Below are 16,228 nucleotides of genomic sequence, written 5' to 3' on the forward strand. Positions count from 1 at the left end.
GGAACACAGGCAAATTTGTCCTCAGAATAAGTACTAGTTAGCCGATGACAGAGGATGATGTCCTGGAAGAAAGGAGACAGCTGAGAATTCATCTGGAATATCTAGGGCCAAGTGCAAGCCCACTCTTGTTATTAGAATGTAAACATAGATGTGGTCTGACTTCCAGCTTCCCTTGATTCCTATTTCTCATGCCCCCAGTCTAGTCTTCCCATTACTCTATTAATTATAACACCGAGATACATTTTTCTTAAGCTGGCCAGAGTTCCTGTTATTCTTTACAACAAAGAACCCACACTGCTACCAAAAAAGTTAAATAAGAAGTCTTAACAACGTTAACAGAAGAGCTTTTAGGATCAGTCTCTGTTTCCTGGAATAAAATAATCTTTTTTCTTTTCACAGGCAGAGTGGACAGTGAGAGAGAGAGACCGAGAGAAAGTCTTCCTTTTCCGTTGGTTCACTCCCCAATGGCCGCTGTGGCCAGCGCTTTGCGGCCGGCGCACCGCATGCTGATCCGAAGCCAGGAGCCAGGTGCCTCTCCTGGTCTCCCATGCTGGTGCAGGGCCCCAGGACCTGGGCCATCCTCCACTGCACTCCTGGGCCATGGCAGAGAGCTGGCCTGGAAGAGGGGCAACCGGGACTGAATCCGGTGCCTCAACTGGGACTAGAACCCGGTGTGCTGGCGCCACAGGCGGAGGATTAGCCTAGTGAGCCGTGGCGCCGGCCAGAATAAAATAATCTTAAGAATGACTTTATCTGGTTAGACACATGCCTTCAATCCTCACTCCATGGTGGCATACTACATTAAATCTTTATGGAAAAGCATTTCTAATCACTCTTTAAGAACTATTCAGCACACAAGATAGTTTCTGGGAATGGGATAGGGAGGTAGCCAGAGACATGCTTGATTGAAGTTACAGGTTGGTGAGGTCATGCAAATGGGTGATCTCTATACATTGTGCTAAATACCATCATACCTGATGTGCCGAGTAAGAGACCATATCGAAAGGGCACTTTATGAACAAATGGAATTCAAAAGACTCAGAATAATGGAATGCAACCTGGTAAAGTAAGTAATTCAGGTACCAAAACACTCTTAGCTCATTTAGGACACATCATCTATTGGTTTATTTGGATCTGTGGGGGGATTTCATTATTATTTCCAGGGATAACTGTCTGAAAGGAGAAATACTGTTTGGTTTAAAATATTTATGTGTTATCTAGTCATTATTAAATCTGGTCCAGGCTACTGGGATTATTTCCAAAGATGCATGAAGCAAGAATACAGAATTTTCTTCAACTAAACAGAGCACACAAGACAATTTCAACATCATGTGACACTGTGACAGAAGCTAATGGGCTTCATTCCTAAGTGGGATTTGTGGAACTGGTAATCAGGAAAGAGATTGGGGGAAATTGAACATATGACCTGAGTTTTGAAAGATGAGCATATATTCTACTTGGAAGAAAGTAGGAGAGGATTTTTAGAAAAGAATCACTGCTCTATAAAACACTTTATTTGATGCTAAAACTTATTGCTTAATATTTCAAAGGGCAATACAATTGCTTGGAAGTAATAGGCTGAATAGGAGACCACGATATTGATGTCAAATGGGTTCTAAATAATCGTTTCTGAAGAGTGCTAATGTTAACGCACCCTTTCCTTTCATGGCTTCTCTGGCCACAAGTAATACAGCCCAGGTGCCAAGGCCCCCCACATGACATCCAGCAGAAATGGACAGAGCCAGACTTGCAAACACACAACTATTCATTGGCCTATGCCCTGTTGGAAGGGACATTGACATCATCTTCCCTATTGCCCAAAAATAAGCACTGTTAATCTCTTTCAGAAATGTGCCAACTGCAATTACAAATCATAGGGTTTAGTTAAGCCAACATTTTAAAACCTTTAAGTGTCACATAATAATTATGCATATTCATGGGGTGCCAGGTGATAATTCAATACATGAATACAATGTGTAATGATCAGATCAGGGTAATTAGCATTTCTTTGTGTTGGGAACCTAAGACAGCCCTCTTTCGCTTATTCTGTTGTAAACTGAGTCACCCTATATGGTATACAGAACAGTAGCACTTACTCCTATCTAAGGATACTTGGTACTCATTACACACAAAGTAGGCTTGCTTATGATAGTGACATGTTTTCTGTTATACTTTGCCCTAAGATCTTTTTTTTCCCAGAATATGCTTGACCTTTCTGGCTACAGAACAAAAACTGAAATTTTAAGGAATACTCTTTAAAAAATTCATGGATCTCTAACCCTGGATCGCAAATGATAGTCCAGGGTTCATCTTGGTGTATTTGCCATTTGGATATTTTCCCAAAAAATTAATTAACTAGCCCTCACTTAAATTGAATTCCAGCTGTCACTTTTCTGCCTACTAACAATAGAAAAACGATGCCTGGTTTAGTTGCAATCCCATCATCAACTCGAATTTCTTGTCCTATAATGATGTGTCACCAAATAACATATCCCCTCTTGTCTAGTGTTGCAGTAATTCTGCTTTCTCCTGGTCCAAGAAGTTCAGATACAAGACTTTACTAACAAGGAAACCATGCATTGTATTTGCAAGGAGACACATATGTGCACTCACAGGGCTGTTTATGAAAAACTAGACAGTTAGGATCACTATTCAACTTATAAAATACAGTTTTTATGTGATATGTGATTAATCTCAACTATCACTTTTTAACTCAGTGATTTAAAAATCTATCAAAATAAGCAAAACATGTGGCATGAGTTCTTGAAATATGTTAATAAATGCTAAAAAATTTCCCATGATTTGGTTTATTAAAGTAAAACTGAAAGAGCCACATGTTACTCAAAACTTTTGACAAATAAACCTGGTGCATCTGAAAAAAAATCATAAGAAAGTAATTTATTTCTGAAGACTCTATCCACAGTACAGTAAAGCAAAAAAGGTTTTGTCAGGAACATTCTTTATGAAATAGAATAGCCATAAAAAACAATAGCTCTGATTAAATTTAGTTGTAAACTGACTTCCTCCAAGTGCTTAAAATGATCTCACTCAGAAAATTTATTTTGAGTTCATGCATGATCTGACAAACACAGCGCCACTGCATACATATTCCTCCCTCCTCCGACACTTCAAAATGATTCAAAGCCATGCATGGATAACTTTGAGATCTCTTATTTATAGCATTTGATAACCAACAGACTAAAATATATTTCTAATCTAATTAATCAATAATTCATGATAAATATTCCTTCCCAGTTTGTTGTGTAAGGTTCTTTAACACCAAAGACTTCTGTTGTAAATTTTCTTTTAAATGTGCTAATCACTTTTACCTTCCATCGTTTGGATTCTAAGATCCAATAATGTTGACATGCTTACAGAGCTCAGTAATTTAATTGCATACATACTTTTCAGTAGAAACTTGCCAAACTAAATGACTAATCATTGCTAAGGCCAGGCTTGCAAGAATCAAGCTGAATTAAAGATCTTCCATTGTCCTTAAATGAAGTTCATGTGTCTCCTTTCTGGGTATGTTAAAGCATATGTTAAAACACCCTGATATTGCACTTTTTGACCTTACCATGAAATGCTTGAAAAATAGTTTTCTCATCAAACTATAGTACAGAGAAATTGAAATCAATTGTCAGATACATTAGAAGTTCTTGAGATCACAATTTATGGTCAGATTCTTGACACCATCTTATTCCATTACAATTTTATATTTACTATCCTCTTCCATAAAAAGCTAACTGTTTTGAGTGAACTTTTATAGAATTTTCACTATATACAGCAAATATCAGCCTTATATATGAGTCTCTCTATATATATGAGTCTTAAATATGTATATATTTATGTATATATATATATATAAGTTGTATATGAGTCTACTACTATTTATAAAACATATAGGATTTAACTGACAACTTTGAGAATGTTGCTTGGTTCCACAGAACTAACATAACACCCAAGTAAGCACTTGAAAATATGATTAACAATTTCCCACTAAAAGGGTTTACCATAGGAATCAGGTCCATCAACAATGTTGAGTGAATAAAAAAATCTGTGGCCCATCCATGTACTGGAATACTATTCAACAGTAAAAAAGAACAAATGATGGATATATGCACTAACATGGATAAATCTCAAAGGAACCAATAAGTGAACCAAGTCAGACACCGTAGACAACAAATTGTGTGACTCTGTCTACAAGACATTCTAGAAAGAGGAGGGGATTGATTACAAAGGGGCAGGAAGGAAGCTTTTTTGGTACGATAGATGTATTTGTTGAACTATATACAACTTCAAATTCAGTTTGAACTGTAAATGGATATTTTATAAAATTATATCTGAACAAAGCTGATTAAAAAGGAAAAGGATTAGGGAAGCCAACATTATACTCTAATTCTGATCATGATATGAAAAAAAGCTAACAACTTTTCTAAAAAGCAATACAATTAGTGCATGTAGAGTAATAACTGTAGCAAGATAATTTACAGCTATTGCCTATAACTACATCAGGTGCCCACTCAACTAAGTATCATTCATCATACCATCTTTAAAGGGCTGCCTCCATCCTCTTGGCTTATCTAAATGTTTTGTAAACAACTCAAATAATAAGCTTCATCAGTGTATCTTTGAATTTGCCAAAAGATAATGACCTCTTCCTGAAACATCACAAAGAAACTACAGCCCAAAGAATTAAATTACTTGCCAAAAGTTTCATAGTAATGAAGTGTCAGAATCAGATTTTGAACCCTAAGCTCTCTCACTATGCAATTCCCAATCTGGAAGTTGCTGCTATTTGCAAGAAAATAGAGCACAAAACTGTTCAGACATTCTGTTACTCAGACGTAGCCATACATAGACAAGTTATTGATTCCTTTAAGGCTGTATCTGATACTTGCTATCAGAAGCCTCAGTTAACTATGTTAATGAAGTCTAGACGATAAAGTTTAAGAGCCAGTCTCCCACATCATTCAGTTATTTAAATTATATTTTCAACTTGGTTTAGAGTCAGTGTTACAATAGTCATTCTCTATTTCCATGAGTCATTCTGAAAAGTGTCATAAATCTGATGATGAGAAAATTACAAAAATACATGAAGCTGAATGTCTGAAATCTTAACTATGAGGAAATGAACAAAGAGGTGGGAATAAGAAATCAGTAGTTTATTTTTCTATTCTGTTTACACAGGTCTTCATCATCCTTCCACCACTGTTAATGTTAATCATTGTATGAATGCAAGGCATTTGGGGTGGCATTCAACTTTTAAATTAATCAGAGATGACATTTCTAAACATCTGAGCTAAACTAGAATACGTTTCTACAAAAACGATCTTCCAGAGCAGACTCAGCAGAGGTAGTTAAAATGTTGCTTGAGAGGCCCATATCCCACAGTGAGTGGATTTTTGTCCTCTCCAATTCCAGCTTCTTGCTAGTGAATTCTGGGAGGTAACAGATGATCGTTTAAGGACTTGGGTCCCTTCCATTCACTCAAAAGACTCAGATAGACTTTGGAGCTCCTAGCATTGGCCTGGCCCTAAATGCTGTTGGAATTTTTGGAATTGAACCAGCAGATGGAGGTTCTCTCTCTTTCAAATAAATATATATATTTTAATTTTGAAAAAATATATAATCCTCTGTAGATCTTGATATTCAATTTTCCATACTCATCAATTATTTTAAGAAAACTAACCTAAAAACAACCTTCCTTCAATTTCAAATATTCCAAATACTACAATACCAAAATTGATAGCTATTTCTTAGGCTGTTAGGTGATGGGTCTGATGAATTCTAAATTCCACAAAATTACAAATTTTTTAACACTCTCACAGTTAGCACTGATGTTCACAAAACATGCTACTCTCAAAATACCAATGAATTTGGAGGCAAGAAGCTTAGACTAGGATAAAAGACTCATTTAGAAAGCAACTAGATATAGAATTCCAGAAATACTGTAAGTGATTTAAGACAAAAACACATCATTTTTTAGATAACACAGACTGCTGGCTCAGACATATAAATAAGATATATAATTATGCATTTTATAGGTATATAACTATATATATTTTATATATATATATTCAGCAAGATACTTCCAATAGCTGTTATTATCTTAGAAATTCCTGGCAAAACAAAAACCTAGTGTTAGTGATACTTCAACTAAGATATCAATGAAAAATCATTAATTCTCAGGTACTCATTAGTGTATGAGATATTACGAGGTATATAAAGATGATTAATTATGATTGCTGTCTTCTAGGAGCTCACACCCAGTGAAGGTTATAAGATATACCTACATATAGCTAAGTCACAAGATAAAATGAGAAAGTAAATAATTATAAAGTATTATGTAAAGTTACAAGGCAATAGATCACTAGAAATTTATAACCTTGTAAATGATATAAGTCCTTATAGACCTAAATCAAGATAAAATGTGAATATAACACTGTAATTCAAAAGTGTTATTACAGTGCAAGAGACATCAAATCACACCAGGCTGGAAGGAGGACCCTTCATGGAGCACACAGCATCATTGTGGAACACTGATGCACAGATAGGATGGCTACAAGCAACAGTAGCAGGGCTGCTGTTGTTGCACAGAAAGTAAAAGCCACTGCCTGTGATACCAGAAACCCATATGGGCACGAGTTCAAATCCTAGCAGCTTCACCTCTGATCCAGCTCCCTGCTTTTCCCCTGCCTGGGAAAAGCAGCATAAGACAGGCCAAGTGCTTGTGCCTCTGACAGCCATGTGGGAGGCCTAGAAGAAATACTAGCATACACCATTAAAACCATCTGGGGCTCAGTACAGCATATGATCTGCAAGCACTGATTAGTAACACTGGCCAGCCAGGTGGAATGGGTTGTGAGTAAAACCAATGTGTGCAAGATTAGTCATGAGAAAGGCCCAGAGCAAAGGCAGATAGGAGAAATGTCCTGGTATATTTAGAACCGTGGGCAGTTCCTTTTGACTAGAAGACAAAGGAGGAAACTGGGCATGCTCTAAGTAATCTAGAATCTCAAGGTAATGAGGTTATTTTATCTAGGACACAAAGGACAATCTCCCTAACTAACTCCAAGTCACTACACCGGCACACACTCTGCAGCCCTAACCTTTTATACCCCATTAGGATCCTTAGGATATTTACCAATTCCCCCATCCTGATTTAAATGTCCATCACTGATGCCTGACAAAGGCATTTTGAAGGCAAAAACTATATTGTATTTATTTACATATTTATGATAACTGTATTAAAGTGTGTGGCTATAGGAAATACTCAGTAAATGAATGTATGAATGAACTAATCATAAGTTCAAGGCTACATTCTTATTTTGGCCACCAGACTATTCTAGAGATTATGTCTCATTCCAAAGTTCTTTCTTCCTTTTTTTTTTTTTTAACCAGATGAGGATTTACAAATGTCCACCTATCTCAAAGGCATTGAGGGAAAAAAAAAAAAAAAGAATGATTAGGATAAACTTTTTCTCATGTTGCCAGAAACTTTTGTTGTATCTCCGATTTCATAATTCTTGCTTGATTTTTAAAATTTTTATTTATTTATTTAATTTATTTATTTGACAGGCAGAGTTATAGACAGTGAGAGAGACAGACAGAGAGAAAGGTCTTCCTTCCATTGGTTTACTCTCCAAATGGCCACTACGGCCAGCACTGTGCCAATCCGAAACCAGGAGCCAGGTGCTTCCTCCTGGTCTCCCATGCGGGTGCAGGGGCCCAAGCACTTGGGCCATCCTCCACTGCCCTCCCGGGGCAGTGAGCTAGACTGGAAGAGGAGCAACCGGGACTAGACCTGGTGCCCATATGGGATGCCAGTGCGGCAAGTGGAGCCACGGCGTCGGCCCTTCTTGCTTGTTTTTAATCACAGGCCAGGAATGGAATGTAAACATGAGACACAGCTATAGCAGTCCTGAGCTGTAGAACAGGGAACCCTCACCCACATGCTTTATATCCCACTTATTGCCCCACATTTCCAAAAATAGGTGTTTGGGGTTAGGAAAACAGTAAGTTAGGAGTACAGAAGATAAAAACAAAATCCTCCTAAAATTTCTTACCATTTAATCTCAAGCCCAGGAAGAAAGCTAACATAGGACTGTTCTTGGCAGTGCCCATTTGATAGTTTTCTGACTGGATCTTCAACCTGATGCTGCTTCCTGGACAAACTGAACACACACCCAAAGCAGGACCTACTAGTTCTCAGAGCTAGGTAAATTATTTATCCAAATTCTGGAGGTCAAAGTCACTCAGAACCTTATGAGTTGAGTAGAATAGCTATGATCAAATATTCATTTATGAAAAATATGTATTGAGTATTTCCAGATAACTTTCTAAGCAGAAAGCAGTTTACAATTATTAAGCCTCCCATCCCTCAAACAAGTAGCTACAGAATAGTAAGTCATATTTTATGTTGTTTCAAAGGGAAGAATCAAGCTGGAGACTTAGGATAGTTCTTTGCTTTTGGGAAGAAATAGCAATTTCTTCTTCTTTGGGTTTCTCCCCTATTCACCATATATATTCAATTACCATGTACTGTTTTCATAACATGAAAAAATATTTTGTGCTACTTTATGTTTATATGTGTGTGTGTCTACGAAAACCAAAAACCTGACAAAGGGAGATTGCTTTTTGAGTTGAAACAAACAGATAAACATTTGCAAAGGATGATGTGACCTTAAGAGCATTATGCTAAATGAAATAAGCCAGTCACCAAGGTATAAATAATGCATGATTCCACTTACAATAAATACCTAAAATAGAGTCAAACTGTGGAAATGGTGGTTGCCAGGGGCTGAGGGAAGTAGAAATAGGGAATTCAGTGGACATAAAATTACAGTTAATCGATAAGCCATAGATCTTCTGGAAAACAATTTACCTATAGTCAGCAATAATATATTACATACTTCAAAATGTGTCAAGGTATTAGATCTCATGTTAAAGTTTCTAACCAAAATAATAAAAAAATAGAATGCAGTGTTTTAATACATCCAGTATAGGATTGGATCTAAGAGTATGACTAGTCTTTTTTATTAATATAATTAGTAAAAATTACAACATGAATTACTATAAATAAGACACTACAAAGAAAGATATACAAGAGGTCAATAAATACATAAAAAATTCTCAATATCTTTTGTCCTGAAAGTGTAAATTAAAACCACAGGTTTCCATGCCAATCATTAAATGGCTAAAATCAAAAGAAAAACAAAAAATATTGGTGAGTAAAAGGAGAAATAGTAAACTGCTCCCAGTAAATGTGATGTAAATTGATGCAGCTACTTTGGGAAAAAAGATATGTTAAATGTTAGAAAGTTAAACATATCTTCACCCTATGACCCAGCAACTTTATTCTCATTTGTCTACCAAAGAGAAAATAGATGCTCATGGAAACATTTAGACAGGAATATTTAAAACAGTATTAGTCATAGCTGAAACAGGAAACAACCCAAATATGCATCAGGCGAATGAACAAGTTGTCTATATTCATACAGTAGAATACAACTAAGTGATACAAAAAGAATTATTAATACTTGAATGAATCTCAAGAAATTGTTAAGCAGAAGAAACAAGACAGAAGAAGATTACACACTGTATGATTTCTTTTGTTATGAAATTCACCAACAAAAGGAGTTTATAGGGACATAAATCAGAAAGTAGTTGCCTTATGGAAGGAGAATTTTCTGATTTTAGGGAAATGTTCTATATCTCTTTTCAGTTGATAGATAAAAGCCTGAATAAAAATCTCAAACAACTTATATAATTAAACACGCAGCCTGGATGTTTTATTGTACGCCAATTATACCCAAACATTATATCTATATATATATTTTAATTATATAACTTTTAAAGAGGGATATAGTATCCAACTTGAAGAGTTCTCATTTACAAAAGATGGGACAATTTGAACAATAGAGAGAACGAAACCCCTCTTGGCTCTCTATAAGCTAAGGATGTGAATCTGAAAATAAAAATTATTTTCCATTGGAGTCTTTTAGGGCACTAATTCATTATTCTGAAAGCAAGTAATGGGAGAACATTTAGTACTCCTGGACTCTCTTGGTTTCAGGATAAGTAGACATGCTGTTTCTACTAACTGATAATAGACAAATCAAATACCCTCTTTTGAGTCATGTTTCTACTCATAAGACATCACAGTGGCATCTAACCAGGTGGCATCCCCACTCCTATGGAGACTCCATTCCCTTGGTCTTCAGAGAGAACACCCTGCCTTACGGTTCTCCTCTTGTTCTCTGCTTTTCTTCCTGGTGACCCACAGTCTTGGTGCCTGTCTGAGGTGCTATCTCCAGAGGTATCATATCCTCTGGCATCTCCTTGTAGGTCTTGCCAGTATCACCTCCCATACTTCAACCTTGCCTTTTCTTTCAGTTTAAGGAAAGACAGGAGGAGGCCTGGGTTCTCTCCAGACTCTCTGCAGGGCCCTGTATCTACCAGGCATGGATCCAGACCTGATCGTCCAGTGGCATTTGGAGGCAGTGACAAGGAGATCAGTGCCCTTGGCTTTTGCCCTCCTTGGCCAAAGAAGGGAGAAAGCAGTGCTACAACTAATTGCTGCCTTAACTCTACCCCTCTGTCAACCAACTTCCCCATTCCTATTTATGTCTTTCTTCCTTCTTTCCTCATCAAATAACTAAATATTTCATTTCGTCTCCAACTGGATTTGAGTTTCTAAGAATTTATGTGTTATTGCATAATTATTGCATAAGGCTTTATGTTTTAGAAATAAATGTTAGATAAATAAATAAACTGGTAAAAACAAGGCAAGCAGTGGTCCACAAACTATATATTGGCTAAGACCCATGAATATTTTGTCTTTTTACATTGTGAAGCCTTCTGGTTAAAAATACGATTGATAGGAATTATGTTTAGTCACCTGAATCCAATTAGTTTAACTTGGTAGGATTCGGATTTAATGAGATTTAGTCCAAGGATTTAATTCCCACAAGAGGCCGTTAGTTTCACTCATCTTCCTAATAGAGGCTTTACCCTAACACAAGCCAGCCCTGTTCAAGACATCAGAGTGTGCATCACTGTAAACACCTTATTACCACTGGGAAATCAATGAAAAGCATATTGGTTTTTTGATCATCTCCATAAATGGACAAATGGCTGTTAGATGAGTTATATAAATCTTATTGGAAGACTTCTACAAAACTACCCATAAATGTCTTGAGAAATATTAGGGATGATTATTTTTAAATTAATAGTGGTAATCTATCCCCTAAATATGGTAATCTGTTTTGCTTTCAAATGTGAATAAAAGTCTCCTGTGTTATCTTTCTTATTAGTGTCTAACCCAATCAAATAAAAATAACCAGTATAAAAATCTATATATTTTCATAAGCATTCTAGCTGGTTCTTATGATCAAGGAATAGTTGAGAAGCACTGTGTTAATATCCTTTCACAGTTTTAGTTATAATTAGGTTCACAAGCATTAGCTACCATTAGAGAAATGGTATTTAGCATCAGATTGTTTGACAGCAAGCAAGCTGAAGACATAGAGGAAGCAATATACAATTTATAACGTTGGCATCATAGGCATCATACTCTTATCTGAATGTACTGGTTGAGTACCATTTTCACAACACATACTGGAGTCTTTTTACACACATTTTTTATATCAGGTCTTAGTGAATACAATCAAAAACCCTGCAAAGTTATAAACTAAAAAGCAAAAATGTTAAGAATTTAAATAGCCTCCTGCATTGTCATTACCACCTTATATTTATTTTTTTCAAGATTTATTTATTTATTTGAAAGTCAGAGTTAGAGAGAGAGAGAAGGAGAAGCAGAGAGAGACAGAGAGAGGTCTTCTAGCCTCTAGTCCACTCCCCAATTGGCCGCAATGGCCAGAGCTGCGCCAATCCAGTGCCAGGAGCTTTCTCCTGGTCTTCCCATGCAGGTGCAGAGGCCCAAGTCCTTGGGCCATCTTCTACTGCTTTCCCAGGCCATAGCAGAGAGCGGAATAGGAAGTGGAGCAGCCAGGACTTGAACCAGCACTCATATGGGATGCCAGCACAGCAAGCGGCCATTTTACCCGCTAAGCCACAGCACTGGTCCCCTTATATTTAATAATGCATCCAGTTTCCAGCATTAGCATGTCCAACAACAAAGTAAATACGCCTTTCTGTTACAAATCTCTAGTTACTTTCAGAAAGCAGCTTCAATATTAGTAACTGAAGGGAGACATTTCAATGCCATAAAGAAAAATACATCATTTCAAAATATGTACATTGAATGCATACCTAGGGTATACTACATCATAGCATATTTACTGTATTTCCTGCAGCAAGGTACTGATTTCTCAAGCTATAAACATTTCAATATATTTAATAACACATATGATACAGATTGAACCACATTTCACAACTAGTTCGACTTACACTTACACTATAAACTTTTGTATTTGCCAAGGGGTTGGACTACAAACTGGCTGTCAGTGAACTAAATTTAAAATCAGTTCCCATCAAATACATTCTCTTATCTAAAAATGGCTCACCATGCAAAGATCAGAAAAAAACAAAGTGCAGACAGCAAATCACTAAGGAATAAACTATTTATCTTTTAAAGTATGTATGTGTGCCTAACTCAGAAGTAATTAAGTTAGAGCAAATTATACTGTGTTTTACCAACACTAACATAAAATCTCAGTTTCTACCACTGCGTATATATTTATTTTCTATTAGATCAGTTTTTTATTCACTTAAAGTGTCTGAATAACAACTCAAATTGTCATTTGAAATTTCCTCACAAATAACAATATTTGATAATGTTATTTAATGAGGTCTGGAAATAGCAGAATGAGGGTTTAAAAAAATAACAGTGATGGGCCTAATTCTACTAAGAGATACCATTCCAAAAAAGGCATAATATAACAGTTAAAGAGCTCATTCTTTCTCATTGAGTTAGTTTTCTGTAAACAAATCTGAAGGGAAATGAACTGTCCATTTACAAAGAAGAAAATAAAGAAGAGCAGAATTAGTGTTACTACAGACACAGACCAAGAGAATGCATACCTTTCTCTCTCTCCTTCTGTGACATCATATAAGCGATTGGCACCTCCATCGGCACAGGCTCTTAAAAGAGCTTTAAAAAGAAAGAACAAAAACTATTCAACACAGGAAGCAGAAAACAATGTCTTTCACATGATAAATATTAGAAAAATGACACTCAGACACACATACCATCACACTGACCTCCCTGAGTCATTTCACTTGCAGCTAACAACACTGCTAGTACTAAACATGACTCCACAGAGCCCAAGATGGGCAAGTCAGAATCACCTGGAGACAAAGTCTATTTCATTTTGTCTCTGTCAATCCTTCAGATTCAGTAAAGGAGAAGACTGCTTATAGTACTAGCAGATCTTCCATATTTCTTAAGACTTTTTTTTCCTCCTTTATAACAGAAGGAAGACCTCAAATTCAGTAACAGGCAACAACAAACAATTATTGCATTCCTGTCTCTTAATTTTCAACGGTATTTGTTATGGCTGGTATGATGACATTCCATTTTTATTGTCATTTTAAAGTTTATTTTTAAACATAAATCATTAGTTGATCCTAAAACATAAGTAAATTATTATCTAGATAATATGTGAACAATGTAAATCTTGTGAAGGTGGTACAAAGTTGGACACAGGTTGCAAAATGCTAAGCTAATCAAGCAAAACCTGTCATTTCTCCAACTTGAATTTTTGTTTCTTCCTTTCTCATGTTTCCCCCATGCTACTGCCATGGATTTTGATGCTGCTAATAATAGCTCCTTCAAGTTCTCTCAGTGCATGGAATGCAATTTTGTTGCAGGTGCTACCACTGTGATTTCTAATTTTCATAGATACATCCAGTACCTTAGCATCAGCTCATATTGAACACTGAAAAGCATTAAACAAACAGGGAGTTAGCCAAAGTCTTCATACAGTATAACAGGTTTTTCTTTCTTTTTTTTTAAGATTTACTTATTTATTTGAAAGTCAGAGTTACAGAGAGAGAGAAGGAGAGGCAGAGAGAGAGAGAGAGAGATTGAGAGAGAGGTCTTCTATCAGCTGGTTCACTCCCTAGATAGAAGCAAGGGCCGGAGCTGCACTGAACTGAAGTCAGGAGCTTCTTCCAGGTCTCCCACACGAGTGCAGGGGCCCATCTTCTGCTTTCCCAGGCTGTAGCAGAGAGCTGGATTGGAAGCAGAACAGCTGGGACTCGAACCAGCGCCTATATGGGATGCCTGCACCATAGGTAGTGGCTTTACCCACTATGCCACAGCACCGGCCCCAACAAGGTGTCCACTTTAAGCATCTTCCTACAATGGTACAAAAAGGCTGGGGGCACAACAAACTAAAGTCCGTGCCAAGAATCAACTGACAAAGTAATTTAACAAAATTAAAAATAATTATATAGATAGGTGAAAATAGAGGGCTGGCGCTGTGTATAGCAGGTAAACTGTCACCTGCGGTGCTGGCATCCCAAGTGGGCACCAGTTTGAGTCCCCACTTCTCCACTTCTGTTTCAGCTCCATGCTAACGTGCCTGGAAAAGCAGTGGAGGATGGTGCAAGTCCTTGGGCCCCTGCAGCCACATGAGAGCCTGGGAAGAAGCTCTTGGCTTCTTGGCTTCTGGCTTCGGATTGGCTCAGTTCTGGCAGTTGTAGCCCTCTGAGGAGTGAACCAGTGGATGTAAGATCTCTTTCTCTCTGCCCCTCTATAACTTGGCCTTTCAAATAAATAAATAAATATTTTTTTAAAAAGGTGAAATTGGATGTGGGATATATATGTATATTCCCTTATGTATAATTTCTATATTTGAAACATAAAATACTTGAGTTCCATATAGCATCTAAAAGACAGCCAATGATACATGATTTGTTTTAGAAGTGTAAATTTATAGATGCTACTAAATTACACTGAAATAAATCCACAATTTCTATGGAGGAAATTTTCCCCAAATTTAACCCACCCAGCAAGGTGCAATGTCTTATGGAACTATATGAAAAATGTTGGAATTTTCTCAAATATTTTCAGTGGACTTAACAACCTTCTGAAACATCAGACCCATATCCTTTGCCAGGTTTAAGGCATATTTTGTAAGGCTGTCCTGCAGGCAAATACTCTTTTTGTTTGGCTATAAATACACATATTTTAACCTCATTCTTGAAAGAGAAACTAAGTACAATACTGTAAACTGGCAAGAACTTAGACAATATTAGTACCCTGGCTTCTGATATCCACGGCTACCCTGCTAATTTTAAAACTATCAACCCATTTGCTAGACATGCAACCTGCCTTATCTCTTAAGCTACTTTTAAGACCTTCCCTTTGACTCTGATGTATCAAATTTCACTACCATATATCTTATTTGGAATTAATTGTTGCTTCCTAAATCTGAGGATCTATGTCTTCAGTTCTGGAAAATTCTTACACATTTGAATTCAATCATTTCCTATCACACATTCTCTCTAGCCATCTATCTTTGGGTATTCGATTTAAATATATTTTTAGACAATCTCATTCTGCCCCTCCCATTTCTCAAAGTATTTGTTTTGTTTTCATCTCTTCTCTCTGTATATATGGGTAATTTCTCCAAATCTTTCTATCAATTTATAAAGTCTCTCTTCAGGTATGTCTAGTCTCCTGTTTAAAACACCTAAGTTGGGAATTCCAAGACGGCTAAATAGGGAAAAGACAAGATGATTCTGACCAGGGAAAGATAGCAGAAAAAAGCAGAGAAAGTATATTCCTGTTACCGGTAAATGGCAGGGTTCTTGTCTTCGTGCAAGAAGGAATTCAGGCATGAGACAGAGAGTAGTGGAAAGTAAAATATCAAGGTTTATTAGGGAAGTGACATCCGTAAGAATGGATGGGCACCTCTCCAGACAGAACCTGAGAGAGAGTGCCCAGTCACTCAGACTGGGGTAGAGCGAGGTTACATGGCTGAGTGGAGAGAGTACACCTGGGCAGGCCAGGAGGGCAGCTCAGCAGAGAGGCAGAGGGCTGAGTGTGCAGCCTGGTGGAGGCCAGGGGTTTTTAAGGGGATGGGCCTTGCCTTGCAGCCTCTGGTCTTCCTGGAACAAAGGACTTTTTGGATGTAAATACGAAAAATTCCTATTTGAGTTTTCCCCCTGAAGTTATCAGACAGGAGGAGCCTGGCTGGTTAGAGGAAGGATGGGCGGGACCCCCTGGAAGATTGGTAGGATGTATGAAGTGCAG

General features: G+C 37.1%; 1 protein-coding gene across 2 annotated transcripts in view; it reads right to left on the reverse strand.

The window, feature by feature from the left end:
* Positions 1–16,228, reverse strand: part of TPK1 (thiamin pyrophosphokinase 1) — a 492,046-nt gene that overhangs the window by 306,628 nt on the left and 169,190 nt on the right. For both annotated transcript variants that reach the window (XM_062190349.1, XM_062190261.1), the window contains one exon: positions 13,048–13,117. In XM_062190349.1, coding sequence (XP_062046333.1) covers positions 13,048–13,117 — 70 coding nt within the window. The remainder of the gene's footprint in view (positions 1–13,047; positions 13,118–16,228) is intronic.

This window comes from Lepus europaeus, chromosome 1 (genome assembly GCF_033115175.1).
Source record: "Lepus europaeus isolate LE1 chromosome 1, mLepTim1.pri, whole genome shotgun sequence".
Taxonomy (NCBI): domain Eukaryota; kingdom Metazoa; phylum Chordata; class Mammalia; order Lagomorpha; family Leporidae; genus Lepus; species Lepus europaeus.